Source organism: Microcaecilia unicolor, chromosome 4 (assembly GCF_901765095.1).
Source record: "Microcaecilia unicolor chromosome 4, aMicUni1.1, whole genome shotgun sequence".
Lineage (NCBI taxonomy): Eukaryota > Metazoa > Chordata > Amphibia > Gymnophiona > Siphonopidae > Microcaecilia > Microcaecilia unicolor.
This window is the reverse complement of record NC_044034.1, coordinates 248,181,809-248,207,112: the sequence shown is the minus strand read 5'-3', so window position 1 is coordinate 248,207,112 and position 25,304 is coordinate 248,181,809. Positions and strand designations below refer to the sequence as shown.

Here is a 25,304-nt window from a genome sequence, read left to right as displayed (position 1 = left end):
CACTACTAGTAAAACCGTTAGGTTCTTACCCCAAAATTATCACTAATTCATCATCTGCTCAGATGAACGCTGGTGAGCCCGTATTTCTCATTATAGTTCTATGTCTGATTGGGTTATAACTGATTAATAGGAGCTGCTTATCATAGCGATCGGCGATGTCTTTGTTCATACTTTCTGTTAAAGCTTCCACGCTCGAGTAATAACCTCTCTGTTCTACAAATGTTTCATTCGGTAAACCATACATAATCAAGATGTCAAATTGGTCTTTTATATCGTCACACATATGTGAGTATTGTATTTCCACCAAACTCACTTCTCAAGGGCCTTGTAGATCCAGAGGTCTTGCTTAACATACTGTAAAATTAGAACTGGTGTTTTGAGAAATATTTCCACAGAGGCGTTGCTAGGTACTGTAATGTAGAACCCCTCATAGTCCATGTTGGTTCTCGTGCACAGCCTTAGATAATTTGTACCTCGCTGGCCAGCACCCAACTGTTAATTTTCTCAGGCCAGCCTTTCCATTTCACCACATATTTTTTGCTTCGACCCCTTCCTTTTACTTCTAAAACTTTTTCAATATGGTAGAACTTGTCAGTGTCAGGATTGATTTTTAATAGTTCTTCGGGGTAAAAAGAAACTTCCATGGCTTCTCCGTCGTAGTCCTATATCTTGTAAACAGGCTTCTGTTCCCTGTTTAACACAACTGTTGTTATAAATATGTCATCATTCAATGTCTCTTCGTACCCCTTTTGAAAAGCACCTTTTGTTTTTGACAGTCTTACGTGGTCGCCTTTTGCAAAATATTTCATGCCAATTTCTAGTTTTGCATTTCCTCTATAGATCGTTTTCCAGACCTGTAGAGAATTTAGAGGCGTCACATCAATAGGTCTGTCCCATGTGGTTCTGTGAAAACTCCGATAATAACTACATAGCATGGTTTGCAATACATCTATATAGCAAAATGTTTTGCATGGTGAAGTATCACCAAATTTTAGACTTTAGTGTGCGGTTAAACCTCTCTACCACAGCCACTTTTACATCGCTGTTGGTCACAGAATCGCAGATTTGTTTTCTTTTCAGTAATGTCTGTACAGGTTTAAAAACTCTTTACCCTTATCCGTTTGTGTTGTCGATAATCGTCAGTTACTTCACAGCAGGGTCAGTGAGCTTCAGGCCCTAGTAGCAGTTTCACCTTACACAAAATTTTAGCGCAACAGAGTAGTTCTTCACACCCACTCTAAGTTCTTTCCAATGGTAATGTTGGAGTTCAATCTTTATCATTCATTCTGCTGGCATTCTTCACAAAACTGCACTTGCATCCTGGCGAAAGCGCACTGCACACCCATACTGGGGAAAGCGCATTGCAAGCCTTGTTTTTTTTCTTGGAGTGGACTAGGCCCTATAGACAGTCCACTCAACTTTTTATTCTTTTGATCCCAACAGGTTGGAGGTGGGCATCGGTAAATGCACTGTTTCAAATTGGCTCGCAAACTGCATCTCTTTCATTTATGTCCAGGCTGGGCTGACTCTGGAGAACCATGTCAAAACACATAATGTCAGAGCTATGGCTGTGTTGGTAGTCCACTTGAGACCAGCCTTCATTGAAGAGATTTGCAAGGCTGCAGCGTGGTCATCAGTCCATACGTTCACATCCCACTATGGCCTTGAGCAGGATACCTGACTTGACAGCCAGTTTGGTCAGGCAATCCTCAAGTAGAATTTCTTTGGAGTCTTCAATACAACTTCACCCTCCTAGGCCCATTTTATTCTGTTCCAGGCTGCATCCTCACAACCAGTGTGTATATAGTTTCAGTTTAATTAAAATGTTTTTACTCATAACATACCTTCCCCCTTCTTTACTCCAAAGAATTAAGTTTCCTGACATTCCAAATCCATTTTACTAGCCCTTATTCAGTTATGCCCCAGAAATGGTTACACACAGATCTTCTCAGAACTGCCACCATCTAGCAAAGACGTAAATTCTACAGCCTAATTTTGCATACACTGAAATAAAATGCTTCTTAAATTTGCACTGGTGTACTAAACTCAGTTCTAGGTGCTACACCTTTGCTAGATGGTAGCAGTTCTGAGAAGATCTGTATGTAACCATTTCTGGGGCATAACTGAGCAAGGGCTAGTAAAATGGATTTGGAATGTCAAGAACCTTAATTCTTTGGAGTAAAGAAGGGGGAAGGTACGTTATGATTAAAAACATTTTGAATGTTTAGCAGAATGCAGTAAAGTACAAGAAGTTAGTGTTTACCATAGGAAAAGAAACCAAAAGCAAGGTACAAAATGAAGCTAGCAGGCAGGAAATTCAGGAGAAATATATATATAAAATGTCTTATTTTTACTGAGAGGGTGGTGGATGGTTGGTATAGCCTGTAGGCAGAAGTGCTTGTAACCAAAAAATCTTGACACAATTCAAGTATTCTTAGATCAGCTACAGAGGTTAATGGTAAGTGCAGAAGAGCATAAAGAAATGTGTGTGCATAGTGGGGGTATAGATCTATTTCTTATTTAGGTATGGACATAACTTACATTCATCTGCCTGGATGGTGACAAAGCTAGATGAACCAGTTGACAACTTGGCTGTTAGCTTTCCAGGTATAGGAGGCAAGGGAAACTAGAAGAGACATTTGTTCATAAACAGGAATAATGAGAAGCTGGCACAACAGCTTGCTTATATTCAGGACTTTTTTGAGGGGGTACTTGGAGGCACTGAGTACCGGCACCTTTTCCATTGGCTGCTAAAATTGACCCATGGTCCTCCAAGTTTTAATGAAAGAGCTCAGGCTCTACACACCAATTCTGCCTTGTCATAGGTTCTGTGACTGTTGCAGGGGGCCTGGCTACTGTGGGGAGGGTCCCTCAGTGATTACCCCCACCCCTGAAGGGTGGCCTAGCATTTCAGTACCGGCACCTTTTTCACTAGAAAAAGTGCACTGCTTTTATTTCCCAACTAATGGCACAAAATTGAGGGATCTCCTTTAGGCAGTCTTGCTTCTACAGCTGACTTACTAACATAGTAAGTGATAGCATATAAAGACCGAAGTGGCTCATCCATCTGCTCAGTTGAGATTTGTTCATTCTACATAAATGTTTCCTTATGCAGCCTGACCTCAGCTCTTCCTTCTCCTATGTTGTTCAACAGACATTTCAGTTGTCCTGTCACAACTGCCCTCCACATCAGTTCCAAGTATGTCCAAAATGCACTTCATTGACAATATTCACCGCCTCTATTAGTAAACCATTTTAGGCCTTGGCATTCTCTACCTTGAGTCTTGTAGGACCACTTCCCCAGCTACCTTCTATATCTAACCACCAAGCTATGCCACAGTCCCCACAGCCATCAAGGTTAGTGAGATTGTTGTAATAGATAACTAAAAGTTTAAGTATACCATGCTCATTGAAGTTTACTTTTAACCATGCCCTTCCATTCAGGCTACAAGAAAGCCACCTGATGCTATTGTATTGTGCCTATTTGAAGTTATAGTCACTGATCCATGCAAATTAACCCACTGCCTTTTTGATATTCCTGTTATTTGGAGTTATAACTGAAGTTCTATGAGATATAGACATGGGAAAGCCACTGGTTGCATGGAATGTTTCAACTATTTGGGTTTCTCCAGGCACTTGTGACCTGGCTTGGCATCTGTTGGAAACAGGATACTGGGCTGGATGGACTATTGGTCTGACCCAGTATGACTATTCTTATGTTCTTAGTTCTCCATTAGTATTCTCACATCTGAGTGACATCATCTGCCTAGCGTACACAGATCATATCAGGTCAAATCAACATCATCAATATCGCCTACGTGGTCATCAAAATGTGGAGTCCCCCAAGGCTCCCCTCTATCCCCGATCCTCTTCAACCTTATGATGATCCCTCTGGCCAAATCCCTATCTAAATCCGGTCTTAACCCCTTCATCTACGCTGATGACTTCACAATATTCATCCCTTTCCAATCCAACCTTACAGAAATCTCGGAGAAAATAATCACTGCCATGAACATCCTAACATCCTGGGCCAACGCTTTCAAGATGAAAATGAACAAAGAAAAAACTCAATGCCTAATCCTTTCATCACAACACGCCACTCAGCTCCCGACCACCCTAACCACCCCCGACGTTACAATCCCAATATCTGACAATCTAAAAATCTTAGGAGTAACATTAGAGAACCACCTAACTTTGGAAACTCATGCAAAAGCCACGACGAAGATGATGTTCAACATGATGTGGGTACTCAAAAGAGTAAAACCATTCCTCCCACAGAAAACCTTCCACAATCTAGTACAATCCACTGTACTAACCCATGCCAACTACTGCAACAGCATCTACATCGGCTGCAAAGCCCAAATCATGAAAAAACTGCAAACCGCCCAAAACGCAGCAGCCAGACTCATTTTTGGCAAATCACGATTTGAAAGTGCAACACCACTACGTGAAAAACTTCACTGGCTCCCTATCAAGGAACGCATAAACTTCAAAGCCCACACAATGATCCACAAGATCCTCCATGGCGAATCTCCAAGCTACATGGCCGACTTGATCAACCTACCAGCCAGGAATGGGTCCAAATCTTCTCGAACATATCTCAATCTTCATCTTCCCAATTGCAAAGGCCTCAAATACAAAACCTACTACGCATCCAACTTCTCCGTTATAGGCAGCAAACTCTGGAATGCAATACCTCGACACATCCGAACAACCAATGAACATCTACCCTTCCGAAAGCTGCTGAAAACTTACCTCTTCAAACAAGCCTACCCCAACAACCCATCTTAAATCTCGAGCTTAATCCATGCCACTAGCACCACCCATACTCCAATCCTCTCCCCCACGTCTCGTCCTACTCTCTATAACTGGGATATCTTTGTGACACTCTGTACCATACTTTGTATTATCTCTGTGATATTTTGTACCATACCTTGTAAGCCGCACTGAACCTGCTATTGAGTGGGAAAGAGCAGGGTATAAATGCTATAAATAAATAAATAAATAAAGTAGAAAATTCTAGCAGCATCCCACTATGCATTCGTTGGTGCCTCCCTGCCCGACACAAGAGCGCAGGTGCCTCAGTCTGTTTTTTTTTTTCTGCAGAGCTGAGAGGTCGTGTCTTCATGGTCTGTCTTCAGCACATATTAGCAGATTTTTTTTTTCAGTTTCCATGTACCTTTTCCTTCATTTCTCTCATTCTCTTCATAGTTTTATTTTCAGTACCTTTCCTTTTATTTTATTATATTTTCAGCTTTTCAAGTTTCCTTTCTTTTTTGTGCTACTCTTTGGGCCCCATTTAGGCCAGAGCACCAACCTCGATTTACGCCTTGCCCCTTTTTGCCCCTCAAATTGAGGAATTTTATTTAGCTGTGATTCTTTTCTCGATATCTGGTTAAACTTGTGGAATTTGTTGTTGGTTCCCAGTTATTTGATTATATTGAAAGATCTAATGCACTCCATGGATCTCAACATGGGTTCCAACCATTCCAGAACACTGAAACGTATGCAGTTCTCTTTGAGCTCTATGTTTAAGCAGGTACTGTGTTGGGGTGGCGAAATGATGCTGTTATTGACATTTCTGCCGCCTTTGACTCAATCACGAAATACTATTAACTTTATTGCCAGGCTGTGGATTGGTGGATTCAGTGGGATTTTTTGGTTTAAATTATTTCTAACCAACAGACAGTATATTATGGTGTGCCCCAGGGTTACCCTGTTTCCCCTTTATTGTGCAATATTTATATGAGCACTCAGAGACAGATTCCTTTAGAACCTGGGCAACAATTTAATGTTGTATGCTGATGATATTTTTCTTTTAATTCCAGTCAGCAGAATTCTGATTCTGTGTCTTCTACTGTTTACACATGCATAAAGAAAATAGTAGATTGGTCGACCTCTGTGCGGCTCAAATTGAAGGCAGAAAAAACAAAGGTTTTATGGTTCAGTATACATCCTTCTAATATTCCTTATTCAATGATGGAAGCACACTGAAAATGGAGAAAGAGTCCAAGGTCTTGTGAGTGACCCTTGATTCTTCTCTGTCTGTGGAAACTCGGATAAATAATGTAATACGTAAGGCTTACTTTGAACTCAAACAACTTTGCTACGCTCTTATTTTCAGGGTTATTGTTTAACTGGCTATTTTATCTTGATTACAGTAACTCTTTATGTTTGGGTGTAGCAGCAAAGTATGTTGCTAAGCTTCAGTTGATTCAGAAATGCACAGCAAGATTGATCTTTCGAAAATCTAAGTATGACCATGTTTCCCCCTTTGCTTAATAGATTACATTGGCTGCCTGTTCAGGCAAGGATTTGTTTTAAAGTGTTCTGCTTGATTTTTAAGTTTTTATTTGGTGCCTGTCCTGAAGACTTGTCACAAAAACTAAGCTTTAAATAATTGTTTTACTTCTCGTCATGTCAATATTTTTAACTTTTGCATTTCCATTATGTTAGATGCAAATCAGTTTTTACATATTCCTTCTGTTTTCTAGTTGTTTGTCTCTGAAATAGTCTTCCTGTTTCAGAAGATGTTAAAGATGTTTGTTTTCTTATCATCATTTCTAGTACAGCTTTTGCAGTCTTTGTTTTCCTTAAGATATTTGCCTATTTGTAATCCTGATGAATGTTGTTAAATTTGTTACCTCGCCTTGAATCTCATTATGGGAGAGTTGGCGGGTTATAAATACTTCATAACATAACCCCAAGTGGCTTCAAAAGGTGTGCCCAATGTAATTGTGTGATTTCTGCCACGGACTCACAGAATTGGTGCACTGGATGCCTTGGGCCTGACCTCCAGCCTGAGTTTCTTGTTCTCTCTGTTTACAAATGCAGCTGAGGACACAAAGGGAGCATCAGGTCCAGCAGGAAAAAACTTTTGGCTCCTCAAAGGCCAGTCCATCGACATTGGCGCCGGAAGCATTGACCTTGATGGCTGCCCAGACTTCATCTACCACTGGGAGTGCACCAGCATCGAGGAGGTCTTCACCTCCCTCAACATCGGGCGCTGATAGTAGGCCCCAGGACCAGTCAGCATGAGACCCTACACCTTGGACGCTTATGGGATCAACGTCATCCTCATTGGCGCTGTGAGATCGCGATGCTGAGTGTTGAAGGTTAGCTAAAGAAGCACAAGCATTGGTCCCCTTTGATGCACAGTGCTGGGAGTGCCAGGGCAACATCATTGCCGATACCCAAGAAGTGCTGGCACTGAGAGGACAGCTCCCCCTCCTTGGTGGAGGTGCTGATGCACCAGTCTTCAAGCAGCAAGATTCCTGCTTCTGGTTCCACACTGGTTCTTTCTCAGGCTGTCTCCGAACCAGCTCCCCAGCCTGTGCCAATTCCTGCCCTTGATGAGCGATACCGGGCCATGCTCAGGGAGGAGCTGGTGCACGTTTCATCTGCATGGCACTCGGGCATCGAGGGCGCTTGCACCTGCTGCGGCTCTGCCTTAATTCCTTCCTGAGGCTCCTAGTCCGCTTGTGGAGCTACATCAGGGGAGGAAGCTTGCCTGCAGAATGAGAGTATAGCTGTACCCTGGGGCACTTTGGGGCCTGGACATGGTTCCACGGAGCCAGGGCAGGCACAGACTTTCTCTGTCCATCTGGAGTATGAAAAGGAGTCTTACTTGGACTGCTCATGGGAGTCAGGCGAAGATCCACATTACTTCTTGGCAGAGGAGTCATATGGAATCCCTTCTGACTCCTCCGCTCCTCAAGGGAGGTGTAAATCTCTAACTGAGAATCTCTTATTCACAGGTTTTGTGAAGAAGATAGCTTTAGCCATCCCATTTAAGTTGGAGAGGGAGGAAGAGCCTATGGCAGAGATGTTATCTGTCCTGTACTATGAATCTCCACCTAAGGAAGGGGTCACAGTTCCGTTACACCCTATCCTTAAAGATGCATTGATGAAGAATTAGGATTCTCCTCTCAATGCATCTTTATTTATTTATTTTACATGCTTGATATACCGCATGGGGCCTAACCAAGGCTTCAATGTGGTTTACAAAAACAAATTAGAAACAAGGGCATAGAAGAAGGTGTATCAAAAATCTTGCTTGCTTTCAGAAAGGATTCCACTAAGAGGTGTTATTCTTGAAAGTTTGCTGCTTAGTGTGAGGGCAAGGCCCTAGATCCTTTCTATTGCCCTATATAAAAATTGCTTGAATAGCTCCTGCACCTTTCTGAATCTGGTTTAAAAACCAACTATATAAGGGTACATTTTGGAGCAATTAATGCTTACTATTTTCATGTAGGAGGTAAGCCCATCTCTGTTCATCCTCTAGTTGTTCAATTCATGATAGATTTGATGTTGAGAAGGCCCTCTGTCAAACCTCCTACTGTGTCATGGGATCTCAGCGTCATTCTAACACAGCTGATGAGTGCTCCTTTTGAGCCTCTTGACTCCTGCCATCTGAAGTATCTCACCTGGAAAGTTTTGTTTTTGGTGGCAGTCACTTCAGCTCGCACAGTCAGTGAACTTCAGACCCTAGTAGCTGATCCACCTTACATGAAGTTTAATCACCACAGGGTAGTTCATCAAATATGCCCTGAGTTCCTTTTTAAGGTAGTGTCTGACTTCCTTTTTAACTAGTCAATTGTTTTGCCAACATTTTTCTCAAAGCTGCATGCCTTTCCTGGCGAAAGTCTACTGCATACCTTGGACTTCAAGCAAGCCTTAGCCTTCTATCTGGAGTGGACTAAAGCCCATAGACAGTCCACCCAGCTTTTGTTTCTTTTGACCCTAACAGGATGAGGGTAGCCAAATTGGTACTCACACTATTTTCAGTTGACTAACTGGTTGCATCTCTTATGCCCAGGCTGGGCTGACTCTAGAAGATCTTGTCAAGGCTCATAATGTCCGAGCCATGTTACGTTGTTAGCTCACTTGAGATCAACCTCCATCAAAGAGATTTGCAAGGCTGTGATGTGGTTTTCAGTGCATACATTCACATCTCACTACTGCCTTGAGCAGGACAGCAGGGTGACGGCGGGGGCACATATGAGAGAGAGAGAGTGGTTGACGGCAGGGGTGCACATATGAGAGAGAGAATGGGTGATGGGTGATGGCAGGGATGCACATATGAGAGAGAGAGAATGGGTGACGGCAGGGATGCACATATGAGAGAGAAAATGAATGACAGCAGGGGTCATATGGAGAGCATGGGTGATGGGGAGCACATATGAGAAAGAGAGAGAGATTTAGTGATGGTGGGTCACATATGAGAGAGATAGAATGAGTGACGGCAGGGGGGAGGCACATATGAGAGAGAGAGAATGGGTGGTGGCGGGGGAGAGCACATATGAGAGAGAGAATGGTTGATACGGGGCACATATGAGAGAATGGGTGACAGGAGGGCCCATATGAGAGAGAGAGTGGGTGAGGGCAGGAGGACACATATGAGAGAGAATGGGCTGACGGCAGGAGGACACATATGAGAGAGAGAGAATGGATGACGGCAGGGGTGCACATATGAGAGAGAGAGAGAATGGCAGGGGTACACATATGAGAGAGAGAGAATGAGTGACGGCAGGGGGCACATATTGTAAGCCCCCAGGGGTGCTCTCCGGTGTGCAGTGGCCCTCTAGTGGCTCCTGCCCGGCCTCACCAGCCCTTTGCCTCAGGGAACCACCTTTAAACCAAACTTCTCTGTGACTGCGTTGACTCGGGCCTCCCCTTTCCCTCAGGGTGACCTCTTCATTAAACTTCAGTCCGGGCCCGGCCTCCCCGCTGTATCTCCTGGTAACCGACCCACCTTACCAGTTCTTCTGGTGGGGCCCCCTGGTCACCCTTCTCTGGAAGATAGCACAGCTTCCTCTGCTTGCAAAAATATGCAAATTAGCTGGTTGCATGTAAATTCAGTTTATTAGAGCTAGGTTACAGTCTTTTGGAAACCTGGCTTTCCAACTCTTCTTTGACTGTGATTCACCCCCCTGAGACCATTTACTGGGGGACATCTGGGTCTCAGGGTTTAACAGCCACCTCCCCTGGATAGGACACACTTTATTCACCTTAACCTTACGGTCCTATCCTCCACCCCACGGCTGTTTGTTCTTTTTAAACCCTTCACAGTTCCAACCTCTATACTTTGGGGTCTTCCCTTACCCCAGGACTTTCAGCCTGCTTCAGCTTCTCGGACACACAGTCCTTCCTCCACAGCACCGGGATCACACAGTCCAGGCTTCAGGCCTCCAGGCTCCCATCTTCTCTCCCTCGGGCAAAACTCCTTCCTCTGCTGAGAGGAAGCTATTTATGAGGTGTCCAATAAACCTCCCCCACCTCTTGAGACCTCGCCCCTCTGGTTCCAGAAAGATCTGGCCTAGAAGTCTCGTCTCACTCCCCCAGCTATCTCTCTGGAGCTCCCCCTACTGGCCCATACATGCCAATACTCAGCTAGATCCCTGGAGCTCCCAGTTTCCATGGGAGAGCGCCCTCTGGCGGCCTCCTCAAGTAAGGGCAGACACTGTGGTTTATCACAATATGAAAGAGAGAGAGAGAATGGGTGACGGCAGGGGGCACATATGAAAGAGAATAAGTGACAGCAGGGGGGGCACATGGAGAGCATGGGTGATGGGGTGCATATATGAGAGAGAGAGAATTGGTGATGGTGGGTCACATATGAGAGAGAGAATGAGTGACGGCAGGGGGGATGCACATATAAGAGAGAGAGAGAATGGGTGGTGGCAGGGGAGAGGCACATATGAGAGAGACAATGGGTGATGACTGGGGGATGCACATATGAGAGAGAGAACGGTTGATAGGGGGCACATATGAGAGAGAGAGAGAGAGAATGGGTGACAGATATGAGAGAAATAGAGAATGCAGGGCTTGTCTTATCAATTGCGGGGCCCTGTGCAGACCAGTTCAGTGGGCCTTCCACCCCCACTCCCGCCCACGTCCACAACCATAAGCCATAATTTATCAGTTTGAAAGGAGATTTACAGCTCTCAGAACCACACCTCACCCTATACCTTGATATGTATCCACGTTTCAGTAGAGAAGGTACGTATGAGAGAGAGAGAGAATGGATGGCAGTGGGTGGAACATTTGAGACAGAGAGAGAATGGGTGATGGTGGGGGGCACATATGAGAGAGAATGATTGACGACAGAGGGGGCACATATGAGAAAGAATGGATGAAGGCAGGGGGATCCATGTCAGAGAATGGGTGAAGGTGGGGGGCATATGTGATTCTCAGAAAGAGAGTACAATGCGTGTGTTCATGTGTGTTTTGGCCCTCCGAATGTTACAAAGTATAAAATGTGGTCCCCCAATAGAAAACAATTGGACAACACTGCTCTATGGATTCAGATCAGTTTGTCTTGGAAGCAGTGTCTCACAGTTATTGCACTGAATAATAATAATTCCATCAATTTGTTTCTGTTTTGTAACACTTATGTTGTATTGTAAAGAATACATAGATCTCTTTGAATGTGATTTTAATTGAAAATCTTACCTATAACATTGGAAGATTACTGAAGAAAAAAATCCCTGGAGTGGATGGGTGAAAACGGAAAGATCTCCTTAACTGAGCTGCTAGTGGTAAGAGCTGGAAGGGATGATAACCAGAGCTAGAATAGTATATGGAGGTAGAACTAGGCAAATGGGGTCCAAATTGTTCTTATATGTTCTCATCTACTAAGTTGAGGAAAGCCTGCATGGAGGCCGAACTGTTTAGTGTTATCTGTTGCCACTAAACTTGATCCTGAAAAATGTCCACAGTGCCTATACTTGTTTCTTTCTAATGTGTTTGTATTTTCCCTCAGACTGTGTAGTGCTACTCTGCAGCAGCATCATATATGCATACAAAGCCATAACTTATTCAATTCTAAGCAGGCTGAAACTTGACTGCAGGAAAGCTTGTAGCAGTGCTTGAATAAAAACTTGCAAAATGAGTGTTCATTTTGGAAACTGGTTTGTGAATGTATTTGTGTTTTAATGAGAGTTAGTGAAAAATATCAAAATTTGGCATTCTATAAAGAGGTATTCATATGTTTAGTGACCATATGAACTTTTATATTTTGCTGCTGTTTCATTGAAAAAAAAAATCCCCATATGTTTCAAGGTGAGTAAACTAGGGGAATTAATCACTTTCTGTAAAATATTTCACCAATATATAAAGCCTCGCTTTTGTCAATGTTCATTGGATTAATTTTCTCTTTTTTTTTTCCTTACAGATCAACAATGAACTTGAGTTTATGTAAAAATGCTACATTTCACAGCCTCAATAGATAAAAACAACCTTCAGTAAGTAGATTCAATATGAATTACCAAGCAATGGGAAGTTGTTGAAAATTAAATGCTTCTGAAAGAACAATATATTGTGTTAGAATCAAAAAGTGGAAGAACCTCATCCATCCATCAGGCCTTTCCACTCCAAAATGGGTTAGCAACTACCACCACAGAAGCCAAAAGCCCTGACTCTAGGGGTGACTACATTCACCCGAGGCTTGCTAGAAAGACTGTCCAGGGTCTTACCTAAAAACTCACCTTCTTTATTAAGAAGTTTATAGAATTTACATCCCACAAATTAAATAAAATGCTGAAGAAAGGAAATTAAATACAAAATGAGGGGTAAATTCTCAACAGGTTGCCAAACTTGATGTGCCGGGATAAGGTGCGCTAAGCACAAATTCTAGAAAGGCAGTACTAAGTGGAACTGCCATTATAGAATAATAGTGCAAGTTTGCAGTTTTGCTCTTAATCTTAGGCGCGAGCACTTACATCATGTGAAAGGTTGGTGTACATGTTTGCGCCTGTTAGGCAGTTAGGTGCATAATTCCTTGTGTTCTATAACATGCGCCTGTAACTCATAGAAATTGCACACACACCTTCTAGAATAGTGACTAAGACCAATTGCATGTGCAGCTGCCAATTGGTGCAAATTAATGCCAGTTAATACCAATTTAAGCCAATAATTAACTCCAATTAAGTTGTACATGTATCTGACTTATTTTGTAAATTGCATAAGTTGGGTGCCCAATTTTTTTTAGAATTAGAGGATGAATGCCACAACTTAAAGGAAAAACAAATGGTTTGTTAAAGTAAAGAGATTTCCCAGCAAGAAAAGTTTCCAAATAAATATCCATGAAGATATACTTATTCCTTTCTAGTGTGCTCAGACGTTTTGAGGGGGAAAAAAAGGCATGTATCATAAGACACAAGCTGGCCGACATTCAACCAGCGACAGTTTTTTATTTTTTTAAGACACCTGATGCACAAAGCTTACCATGCTTGCAGTGTTTGCTTTAGACTGGTTGGAGCCAGTCGAAAGCAAACATTATTTAGCATCTAATGCACAAAGGGGTTCTGCGTGGCTTTAACCGTTTGCCATAGCTGCTACGATCATCCAATGCAAATGTATTACAATGAGCTCATTAGTATAAAAATGAGCATTCCATATGACGCACAGACATTTCCATGTGATGCATAGAAAGGAATGCTTACCTTTTAACGTTGAAAATTTTCCGGCAGGTCTGGAGCAATCGTGTGAGGGCGACTTTTGGGATAAGCACTCTTCTTGCATTTTTCAGTAACAAAACTTGTCTGAGAGCAGAGAATAGCTTAGAGGCACGGAGAAACAATCTGCCAGCCAGTTGGCTGGGGGAAGTTGATGTCAGCTGGGATGGGGAGGGGGCTTTCAGCACCAAGGAGATTCCCAAGTGAAATCATTTGGGGGGGGGCGGGGGCAGCCTGAGGGAAGGCAAGTAGGCTGCGGGAGGAAGGTGGAGCTAGTATTGGAGCACTTTAGGGGAAAAGGAGACAAGGGGACAGTAGAGGGGGAGGGATAGAGTATGGCAGCAGAATTCCCAGGCATGTGCAAATTTTTCCCGTCACCTAAATTTGAGCGCTATTTACTGAATATGGTTCTAACTAATTCCCAAGCATGTGCAAATTTTTCCCGTCACCTAAATTTGAGTGCTATTTACTGAATATGGCTCTAACTGGTTAGGCACAGATAACGCAAGAGCCCTTACTGTCTAAAAATAGATAGTGGTAAGAGCTACTTAAATAATTTTAAAAAATGGCCATGTGCTAATAGCATCATTCGTGCATGGCCATTAATGGAAAAAATAGAAAAATTTACAGCTTTGGTAAAAATGGCCTTAACATGTGGGAAAAATCTGTGCCAAGGGCGTGCCATTTTTACCGCAGCTTAATAAAAGGACCCCTGTATTGGCCGAGTTTTGAAATATTGTTCCTCAAAATATTTGGTGGCCAGTTTATTAAAGGACTTAGTTTAAACAGACTGTACAGGACATTTCCTACCTAAGCAATTTGTTTTTACTGTTGCCTAATTATAGTTATTTGACTTTTCTTGCACATCCTAATGATATAATTTGGATACATTTTATGGGTTCAGTTTCGAGCTGGCTTTTCCAAAATTACTGAAAGTTATTGTCAGTCCTGTGGCTATCAGAATTCCCACTGATGTGAGCATTGAGTGATATCAATTTTGTTATTCTCTTCTCAGTATCATAACATCAGAAGATTAGTGACTAGAGACATACAACGCTTCCAGAAGGGTAATAGCTGTAAAACCTGGAAGGAAATAAAGTTTGTCCTCATGACAAAATGACAACGAGAGAGTATAGTCCCCGCCATGGTGCCAAGTCCCGCTCTATGCAGCGAGCGTCAACTGTTGACATTGCTTCTGACATGCTAGGTCTGTCTCTAGAAGGTAAGTACCATGACATCAACAGTGCCTTCCTTGGTCAAGTAAGCTTAGGATTTTTCTGCAGAGTATTGGTTTCTCAAGTGTTTGTTTTGTATGCACTCAAGCTAAGACTGAATTAAGGGTAGTGCTTACGACCTGTTCCTGGCCAAATCCTCATCCTCATCCTTCTAGATCTATCCGCCGCTTTTGACACTGTTGATCACAGCCTACTCCTTGATACGCTGTCTTCATTTGGATTCCAGGGCTCTGTTCTTTCCTGATTCTCCTCCTACCTCTCGCTTCACACCTTTAGTGTACACTCTGGTGGATCCTCTTCCACTTCTATCCCTCTACCAATCGGTGTACCTCAGGGTTCTGTTCTCAGTCCTCTCCTGTTCTCCATCTACACTTCTTCCCTTGGCTCTCTAATATCATCCCATGGCTTTCAATACCATCTCTATGCTGATGACTCCCAAATCTACCTCTCTACCCCCGAAATCTCAACCAACATCCAGACCATTGTTTCAGCCTGCATATCTGATATCGCTGCCTGGATGTCCCAACGTCATCTGAAACTTAACATGGCCAAAACCGAGCTTCTCATCTTTCCCCCTACCTACCTCTCCCCCCTTTCTCTATTTCTGTGGATGGCACTCTCATTCTCCCTGTCTCATCAGCTCGTAAGCTTGGGGTCATCTTTGACTGCTCTCTCTCCTTCTCTGCTCACATTCAGCAGATTGCCAAAACCTGTCGTTTCTTTCTCTATAACATCAGCAAAATCTGTTCCTTCATCTTTGAGCACTCTACCAGAACCCTTATCCACACTCTTATCACGTCTCGTCTTGATTATTGTAACCTTCTTCTCACCGGCCTCCCTCTTAGCCATCTCTCTCCTCTTCAATCAGTCCAAAACTCTGCTGCGCGACTCATTTTCCGCCAAAGTCGCTATGCTCACATTGACCCTCTCCTTAAATCACTTCACTGGCTCCCTATCCGTTTCCGCATTCAATTCAAACTTCTCTTACTGACCTATAAGTGCATTCACTCTGCCACTCCCCAGTACCTCTCCACTCTTGTCTCTCCCTGCGCCCCCCCTCGGGTACTCCGTTCTGTAGATAAATCTCTCTTATCTACTCTACTGCTAATTCCAGACTCCGTTCCTTTTATGTTGCTGCACCTCACGCCTGGAATAGACTTCTCGAGCCTGTACGTCTAGCCCCGTCTTTGGCTTTGCTTTTGACTCCTAATCACTACTCACTTGCCCTGTCCTTTTATCCTCACCTCTTTATTCCCTTACCCTTAATTGTTCTGTCTAACTGTCTTATCTAGATTGTAAGCTCTTTGAGCAGGGACTTTCTTTTTGTGTATGGTGTACAGCGCTGCGTATGCCTTGTAGCACTATAGAAATGGTCAGTAGTAGTAGTAGTGCTACAGAAAATAAAGCAAAGCCATTTTATGATTTGCTTTAATAAATGTTACAATTGACAATGCACCTGTAGAACCTAACATTTTATATGTTGGTGAAAAAAAAAAATATATATATATATATATCTGTCATCCTAAGCTATGGATGTCTGAATCTGTAGAGTTCTTCCAGGTTCCACTGGCAGACTAGAGATCTTTTAGCTTCCAGATCCTTACAAGCTTAGTACTGTTGAAAATTAGAAGGGTATAAGATCATAAGCATTGCCATACTGGGACAGACTGAAGGTCCATCAAGCCCAGTATCCTGTTTTCAACAGTGGCCAATCCAGTTCAGTAAAACAGATTTTATGCTGCAGTGATGGTTCAAGTGGATGGTCTAGGTCTGGAGGTACTGGCAAAGTTCAAACTCTTGCAAGTCCCATTTGGTGAGCAGCTTTTACCCTCATAGAAAGCCAACTTGGAGCAGCTGGTTCACCAACCAGGACCTCTTTTTCAATGTGCCAGGCCAGACCCACCTTTACAACCCATGATGTCATCACTGGGTCAGGAATGGTGGTTCGGCAATGCCCATACCAGATCCCAGAAGCCTGTCAGCGGGCAGAGGCAAAAGAAGTAGCCGAGATGCTAAACTTGGGGATTATTAAAGAATCCACCAGTAACTGGTTGTCGCCCATTGTGCTAGTACCTAAACCAGATGGAAGCCTCCATTTCTGTGTCAACTTCTGTGAATGAATGCTGTCATCGTGATGCTGGGAAGAGGCCAGTTCAGTTCGACCGTAGACCTGACCAGAGGATATTGGCAGGTACCCCTCACTCCAGCTGCCGAGGAGAAGGCATCCTTTTTGATGCTCCAAGGTCTACTCCAGGTCATGGTATTACCTTTTGGCCTAAGGTCCATCAAGCCCAGTATCCTGTTGGGTTCTCCAAGTAGTCTGGGTAGGTTATGCACTTCATTGGCAAAAAAATTACCAAATTGCTCACTGATGGCGTCTTACGTCAGCCCTAAGTACCAGTAAGTGCTTGCAAAGGAACTTTCCACCCTTCTAAATGCCAATGTAGTTGAACCCGTTCTACCAAGGGAAGAGGGGAAGGGTTTCTATTCCAAGTACTTTCTTGTGCCCAAGAAAAAGGGAGGATTTCAACTCATCCTAGACCTAAGGGCCCTGAACAGATATCTGGTCAAGGAAAAGTTCAGGATGATTTCCCTGGGCATACTTCTTCTCATGATTCAGAAGAATGATTGGCTATGCTGTCTGCAACTAAAGGGTGCTTTATACCCACATTTAGATACTCCAGTGCCATAGGACGGTATCTTAGATTTCAAGTAGGAAAACACCACTACCACTACTGTGTCCTGCCATTTGGCTCTCGTTCACTTCCAGAGTATTTATGAAATGTCTTGCCATAGTTGCAGAATTGCTACACATACTGGGAGTTCAGGTGTTTCTCTATCTGGACAATTGGCTGATTAAGAGCACAATGAGGGAAGGTGCTCAAGAATCAATGCGGAGATCTATTCAGGTGTTGGAGCTGCTAGGGTTCGTCATCAACTATCCCAAGTCCCATTTATACCCAGTACAGCAATTGGAGTGCTTAGCCCTGCTAGACGTGGTTCAAGCTTGAGCCTTTCTTCTGCAGGAAAGGGCAATTACACACATCTTCCTAAGGTAGTGTCAGAGTTAAAGAACATAAGAATAGTCATACTGGATCAGACCAATGGTCTGTCTAGCCCAGTATCCTGCTTTCAGCAATGGCCAATCCAGGTCACAAGTACCTGGCAGAAGCGCAATTATTTATTTGTTTATTTGGATTTTGCTCATACCTTTTCAGTAGTAGCTTAAGGTGAATTACATTCAGGTACACTAGGTATTTCCCTGTCCCTGGAGGGCTCACAATTTAAGTAGTAGCAACATTCCATGCTACCAATCCCAGGGCAAGCAACTCCACCCTCCTAAGTTCATTTCTGTTTTAGGCTGCACCTTCATAACAGACTGTATATTAGTTAAGGTTGATTGGTTTTGGTGGCTGGTCTTGCTGTTGCAAGTCCCTATTGTCCTAGCATTGTTGTTTTTGGTGAGCCCGGTGCTAGGGATTCCTGTATGTAAGAAATGATGTTCTGCTTGTCCTCAGAGAAAGTGAAGATACTCACCTATAGCAGCTGTTCTCCGAGGACAGCAGGACACTTATTCTCACATATCTTCTTTCCTTGTCATCAAGCAGATGAATCCATTACGAGTGGGTTGTGTCCATCAACCAGCAGGGGGAGATAGAGAGCACTGAAAAACCATAGTTCCTCATGGCCAGCTAGCTCCATCTGCCTCTTCAGTATTCTCTGTCTCCCCAGCAGGGTGATTGCAGCTTGTTCAAGCTCCTTCAGAAAATCTGCCTGGGGTGGCTCCTGTGCTTTTGCCAGTTGTAGCAGGGGTATTGTGGCTGATGGTGCCCACTTTAAAGGTAAATAGGTTAGTACTTTCCCTGCCTTACCCGGCCCCCGATGTGTAAGTAGACAAATAGGCAAGCCCTGTCCCTGTCTTTGCCCACGCTGTGGATGCAGGCACATAGGTTCGCCCTTTCCCTGCCTTTCCCACGCTACTGATCCTCCGGAGTTGGAAATTTGCCTCTTTCGCGGTTGTCTCAAACTTTCCTCACAGCGTTAAAAAAAAAACAAAAAAAAAGTTGCGTCGTGCTTTGGCGCTGTGATCCCAGAAAAGAGGTTTTCTTCTGATTGTGCAGCGTGACCAGAGCTTGGAGACTCGGTCTGGTGAGGTAAGAGCATTTTGTAGCTCCTCTGGGGAGGGCCCGCGTTCGGGACGATTTTGGCGCGAATCCGTTTTGAATTTCTGCCACTTTCGGCGATGGCTGCTGAGAAAGTAAAGCGCTGTTCCGTTTGTGACAAGCACAAATCTGCAGCGGGGCTCTGTAAGGCGTGCTTTTCAGACGGTAGAGCTGGCCCGAGCATGGCGAGCGATGTTCCTTCTCGCTCCGTGGAGCTGGCAGCGGACGCCATTTTGGAACAGCATGACGCGACCCCCGCTTAGGCGGAGGGGTTTGAGCCTGGAGGGGTGCCTCGTGTAGAGGCTAATAAAAGAGCTGTTTCCCCCAGACTGGAACCGGGAGGCCAGGGTGAGCCATTTTGCCCTGAATTTGTTTTATTGCTGCATAATGCATACATGTTGAAAAGAGCTCTTCCGCAGGGGTCCTCTGCGGCCCTGCTTTCTGTATCCCCTCCAGTGGAGTCTGGCCTTGGATTACCGCCAGGCGCGTTTTCCCCTGACAGATGGCCGCAAGACAAGCGCAGAAGGGTGGATTCCCCTTCAGAGAGTGGCGCCCCCCCCCCCGCCCGTGGTCGGGATGTGAGGACTCTGAGGGGTCTGGCAGGCCTTCGTGGTCTGGAGAGCCAGAAAAAGGTGCAGGATTGCCACCGGATCCAGATGATCCTTCCGCGGTGAGGATTTTCCACCGCGATGAGCTGCCATCGCTTATTACTGATGCCTTGCAGGTCCTCTCTATAGAAGACCCTGGGAGTACTGAGACCTCCTCCGGTAATCCGAGGATGGCAAGTACTAAGAAGTCTGCTCGAGCCTTTCCTTTGCATGACTCCATCCAAGAGCTTATCACGGCTCAATGTGCTGACCCCGAGGGGGCCTTTGAAAGTTGCCAGGGCTATGGGGCAATTATACCCTCTAAGTGAGGAGCATTTGGTGCGCCTAGCAGTGCCTAAAGTGGATGCCCTAGTCACGGCTGTGACAAAGAAAACTATCTTCCCAGTGGAAGGAGGAGTTGCCCTGAAGGACATGCAGGACCGTCGCCTGGAGGCAGCTATGAAACGGTCCTTTGAAATTTCAGGCTTATCCTTATGGGCGTCTGCATGCAGCTGCTACACTGCCCGAGCCTGCCTCGCTTGGTTACAACAGGCAGTGGAACAGCCCGGAGATGGAGCGGAGCCCCTTTCGGAGGTGGCACTGCGGATGGAGTCGGCCTTGTCATTTTTGTCTGACACCCTTTATGATCTGGTCAGAGCTTCGGCTAAACAGATGGCTGTAGCGGTGGCGGCTTGCCGTCTTCTGTGGCTACGGCATTGGGCAGCTGACATGGCCTCTAAGCAAAGGTTGGTGAAGTTGCCCTTTCAAGGCCTTCTGTTTGGTGAGGGAGAAAATTGTGAAAGGCCTGGGGGATGCCAAACCCCAGCGCTTACCCGAGGATAGGCCGCGGCCTTCTTCCAAGGGTCAGGCGGTTCCCTCCTCTTACAGACCTCGCTTCTGTGAAGCTAGAAGGTACCGCCCGGGGCGTTCTGCTGGGTTCACTTCGCGTGCCCGTTTTCAGCAGAGAAACTCATTTCGTTCGGACAAACGTTCTGCAGCAGCAGGCTCAAGACCTGGAGTTCATGGGCGACCCTCTCAATGATGGTGCACCAGCCCCCTCCTCGATTCCTGTGATAGGAGGACGACTTTCCCTCTTTCTCGAGGAGTGGGCCAAGATTACCTCAGATCAGTGGGTCTTGGACCTGATCAGAGAAGGCTACAGAATAGAACTCAGTGCCCCGATAAGAGACATGTTTGTGGAGTCCCGATGCGGTTCTGCCGCCAAATGGGGGGCGGTAAAGGAGACCTTGCAAGGCTTGATTCACATTGGGGCGGTTTCCCCCGTGCCTCCCGCCAAATGCGGCTCTGGCCGTTACTCCATTTACTTCGTGGTGCCGCGAAAAGGAGGGTCTTTTCGGCCTATCCTAGATTTAAAAGAAGTCAACAAGTCTCTGAACGTGCGGCATTTTCACATGGAAACCCTGCGCTCCGTCATAGTGGCGGTTCAGCCAGGAGAGTTTCTCACGTCTCTGGACCTGAAAGAAGCTTACTTGCACATACCAATTTGGCCCCCGCACCAGAGGTTTCTGTGTTTTGCGGTGATGGGAAAACATTTCCAGTTTCGGGCCTTGCCTTTTGGCCTCGCCACAGCTCCCCGAACCTTTTCCAAGGTAATGGTGGTAGTAGCTGCTTTTCTCAGGGGAGAGGGTATCCGGGTTCACCCGTACCTAGACGACTGGCTCATCAGAGCAGACTCTGTAGAAGAGAGTCATCAGGTTATAGCCAGAGTGATCTCAGTACTGCAATCTCTGGGCTGGGTCGTCAATATAACCAAAAGTCACCTGACCCCCTCCCAATCTCTAGAATATTTGGGGGTACGGTTCGACACAGCCTCAGGGATGGTCTTCCTACCCGAGCAAAAGCGGTGCAAGCTTCAGAACCAGGTCCGTCTGCTCCTGAGGATGCCTCGCCGCGAGCTTGGGACATTGTCCAGCTGTTGGGGTCGATGATGGCCACTTTGGAAGTGGTGCCTTGGGTGAGAGTGCACCTGAGACCTCTGCAGTGCTCCCTGCTTCAACGGTGGTCTCCAATATCTCAGGATTATCAATGTAGACTCACGTGGCTCCCTGTGGCCCGGCTCAGTATGGAGTGGTGGCTCTCAGACAGCATGCTGTGGCGAGAAATGCAGCTAGCGCTCCCCGATTGGTGCCTGGTGGTAACAGATGCCAGCCTGAAGGGCTGGGGTGCATATTGCCGGGGAAGGCATGCCCAGGGTCTTTGGACACCCGAGGAGTCGGAGTGGTCCATCAATCGCTTGGAGTTGAAAGCGATTTTCCAGGCGCTTCTGGCCTTTCAATTGACCCTGGAAGGATTGGCTGTCAGAGTTCTGTCGGACAACACGACAGCAGTGGCCTACATAAATCGCCAAGGAGGCACTCAGCGCATAGCACTAGCCACACAGATTTGCCACTGGGCTGAGCTTCATCTGCAGTTTCTGTCAGCAGCTCATATTGCAGGTCAGAGCAATGTGCAAGCCGATTATCTGAGCAGGAATCAAATCGACCCAGCGGAATGGGAACTTGCAGATATGTGTCAAATGGGGAAAGCCCGTAATGGATCTTATGGCGTCAAGCACAAATGGCAAAGTCCCGTGCTTCTACAGCAGACGGAGAGATCCTCGTTCGGCAGGATTGGATGCCTTGGCTCAACCCTGGCCTCAGGGCCTCCTGTATGTGTTCCCTCCGTGGCCCTTGATAGGGCAAGTACTCCTGCGGGTTCAGCTCCACCAAGTAGAGATGGTTCTCATTGGCCCAGGAGGCCGTGGTATGTGGACCTCCGGCGGATGCTGGTAGAGGATCCCCTGCCGTTACCTCTGGTACCGAACCTGTTGTCACAGGGCCCGGTGACCATGGAGGACGCCTGTCGCTTTGGTCTTACGGCATGGCTATTGAGAGGGTGCAATTGAGAGACAAGGGATATTCCAGTAAAGTCATTTCCACTCTGCTACAGGCCTGCAAGCGTTCCACTTCCGTGGCTTATGCCAGGATTTGGTGCCAGTTTGAGGCTTGGTGTGCTTCTAAAGTGATCACACCCATGCAGACTTCTGTCTCGCCGATACTTGACTTTTTGCAGGATGGTTCACAAACAGTGCTTGGCCTATAATTCCCTGCGTGTTCAAGTGGCAGGCTTAGCATGTTTTCGAGGTAAGGTCTCTGGCCTCTCTATGGTTGCTTGCCCGGATGTGACACGGTTTCTTAGAGGGGTGCTTCGGCTCCGTCCTCCCGTGCGGGCTCCGTGTCTGGCCTGGAACCTGGGGTTAGTTTTAAAGGCCCTTCAGTGTTCGCCCTTCGAGCCGCTTAGGCAAGCTTCGGAGAGGAATGTGACCTTAAAGATCGTCTTTTTGGTGGCCGTAACATCGGCGAGACGGGTTTCTGAGCTCCAGGCGCTGTCCTGCGAGACCCATTTCTGCAATTCTCAGAGTCCAGAGTAATGGTACGTACGGTGCGGTGCCTTCCTTCATGCCTAAGGTGGTTTCAGCATTTCTCCTAAACCAGCCTATTTTCCTTCCCTCCTTTTCTAAAGAGGAGTTTCCAGAAGCCTATGAGCAGTTGCACCTTCTGGATGTGCGAAGGGCTCTGTTGCAATATCTGCGCATGTCAAATGCCTTCAGGACCTCTGACCATCTTTTTGTTCTTTTGTCAGGTCTGTGCAGAGGGTCTCCAGCGTCTAAGGCCACTATAGCCCGTTGGCTCAAAGAAGCTATCTTTTCAGCATATCTGCTATCTGGCCGGCCTCCGCCTGAAGCCTTTAAGGCACATTCCAGAAGAGCGATTTCCTCCTCTTGGGCTGAAACAGGAGCACTCTCTCTTCTAGAGATATGTAGTGCAGCTATTTGGGCTTCTAAGCTCTCGTTTGCCCGACATTACAGGCTGGATGTGACTGCCAGGAGAGACGCGCATTTTGGAGCACAAGTGCTGGCGCGTGGTGTGGCTTGTTCCCACCCTATCTAGGGATTGCTTTGATACATCCCACTCGCAATGGATTCATCTGCTTGATGTCAAGGAAGGGAAAATTAGGTTCTTACCTTGGTAATTTTCTTTCCTTTAGTCATAGCAGATGAATCCATGAGCCTTCCCTCTGTGGTTCATTATGTGATTCATGTTAATTTTATGTTCAGTTTTTCCTGTAGATATGTTCCCTCATTGGGAGACGTTGGAAAACAGTCTTCAGGATTTCTGTTCAGTTACAGGAGGATGAGTTCATTTCCTCCAGGAGGATGAGTCTATTCCCTCCTTTGACTTATAGCTCCAGTTTTGGGGCGTTCATCCGCTGTGAGGAAAGTTCATGTTATTATGCTTTGCGGCGTAACACTGTTTGGAAGCTTCAAATTCTGAAGAGGCAGATGGAGCTAGCTGGCCATGAGGCACTATGGTTTTTCAGTGCTCTCTTATCTCCCCCTGCTGGTTGATGGACACAACCCACTCGTAATGGATTCATCTGCTATGACTAAAGGAAAGAAAATTACCAAGGTAAGAACCTAATTTTCCCATCCTCGCCTAGGAATTGTATTCTTTTAGCTATATTTCTTTGAGGACAAGCAGCACGTTTTTTCTCACATATGGGTGACGTCATCTGATGAAGCCCAGTGCGGATGCTGCCCTGCATAATATCTCTCTAAGGTCTTTGGCAGCATCCCACCATGCATGCACACATGGTGGGACTAGCAGTCTTTCTTTTTCTGTGGAGCAGAGAGGTCGCGTCTATGATTTCTCCTCAGTGCATCATCTGTTTCTTTATATGGTGTCTTCCCTTGTGGGTTTTTGTGCTTCTTCTTCACATCAACCTACAACTTTGGCTGCTGTTGCTCAGGTTGACTGGTTGGGGGACACTGTAGAGAGTAGTTCTCAATCTAGTCCTCAAGACACACCCAGCCAGTCAGATGTTCAGCATACCCATAGTGAATATCCATGAGATACATTTGGTACACAGTGGAGGTAGTGCATGCAAATTTCTCTCATGCATATTCATTGTGGATATCTTAGAAACCTGACTGGCTGTGCGTTTCCTGTGGACTGGGTTGAGAGCCCCCGCTGTTGAGGCAACACTTACTACCCACATGAGGGAGAAGTAGACTCAGCAGTTGGTCATTATATGACACTTGTTGACTAGCTTCAGTGAGCTTGGGAGCATCCCTTAAGGCGCTGCCTCCTTTCATATTGCTATTCAAAGTTTCTCTGTTTTCAGAGTGGGATGGGAGAATACAGTGCAAATATACCTTTAATGAGGCTGTACATGAGTGCTCTGAAAAGAAAAGGCCTTGAATATTCTGCTCTTGAATGCCAGTTACTATTTGTGGTGAAACTGCTGGCTTGGAAGATGAGGACAGGATGGATTTAGCCCCAAAGAAAAAGTCAGGAGAAGAAAGAAAGCAAAATGAATTTACAGGCAAAACATTTGTGCTTAAGAGCATGGAGAGAGAACCTTATACAAGAAAAGAGAACAATATATATCTGTAAAAATTATGACTTTTGAGAGCACTGTATAAGAGCCTTGATTTGAAAACTAAGAAAATTATCTGTACAGTGTGATAAAGCAGTACACCAGCTTAGTGGACCTGAGTGTTAACTCTGTTGATGTGATTTGTTTTGAGCAGTGCCTCAGTTAATCCTGTTTTAGATACTGTAATGAATGAATGTTGCTGTTGACTTTGGCTGTTTTTTTTCTGTCCATCCGTATTTATCATTCCACTCTATGCTTCAGTGAATTTCCATCACTTTTACTAAAACTAGTAGGAAAGTGTTAAACAATATAAGACTTTCATGTTTAGAAATGTATCCAACATGTTTATTGATCTGTTTTTATTTTGGGTATATAGTGTATGAAACGGTTCTTGTAACACTGTTCCTTAAAAGCTGTTCACAT

At 45.3% G+C, this 25,304-nt stretch overlaps 1 protein-coding gene across 5 annotated transcripts in view; it reads left to right on the top strand.

The window, feature by feature from the left end:
- Nucleotides 1-25,304, top strand: part of INPP4A (inositol polyphosphate-4-phosphatase type I A) — a 349,368-nt gene that overhangs the window by 109,018 nt on the left and 215,046 nt on the right. For 4 of the 5 annotated variants that reach the window (XM_030201389.1, XM_030201388.1, XM_030201387.1 and 1 more), the window contains exons 3-4: nucleotides 12,176-12,245; nucleotides 14,473-14,679. In XM_030201389.1, the coding sequence (XP_030057249.1) occupies nucleotides 14,574-14,679 (106 nt within the window). In that variant the 5' untranslated portion in view covers nucleotides 12,176-12,245; nucleotides 14,473-14,573. Of the gene's footprint in view, nucleotides 1-11,998; nucleotides 12,064-12,175; nucleotides 12,246-14,472; nucleotides 14,680-25,304 lie in introns of those variants that run through there. The other variant, XM_030201386.1, reaches the window with a different exon arrangement.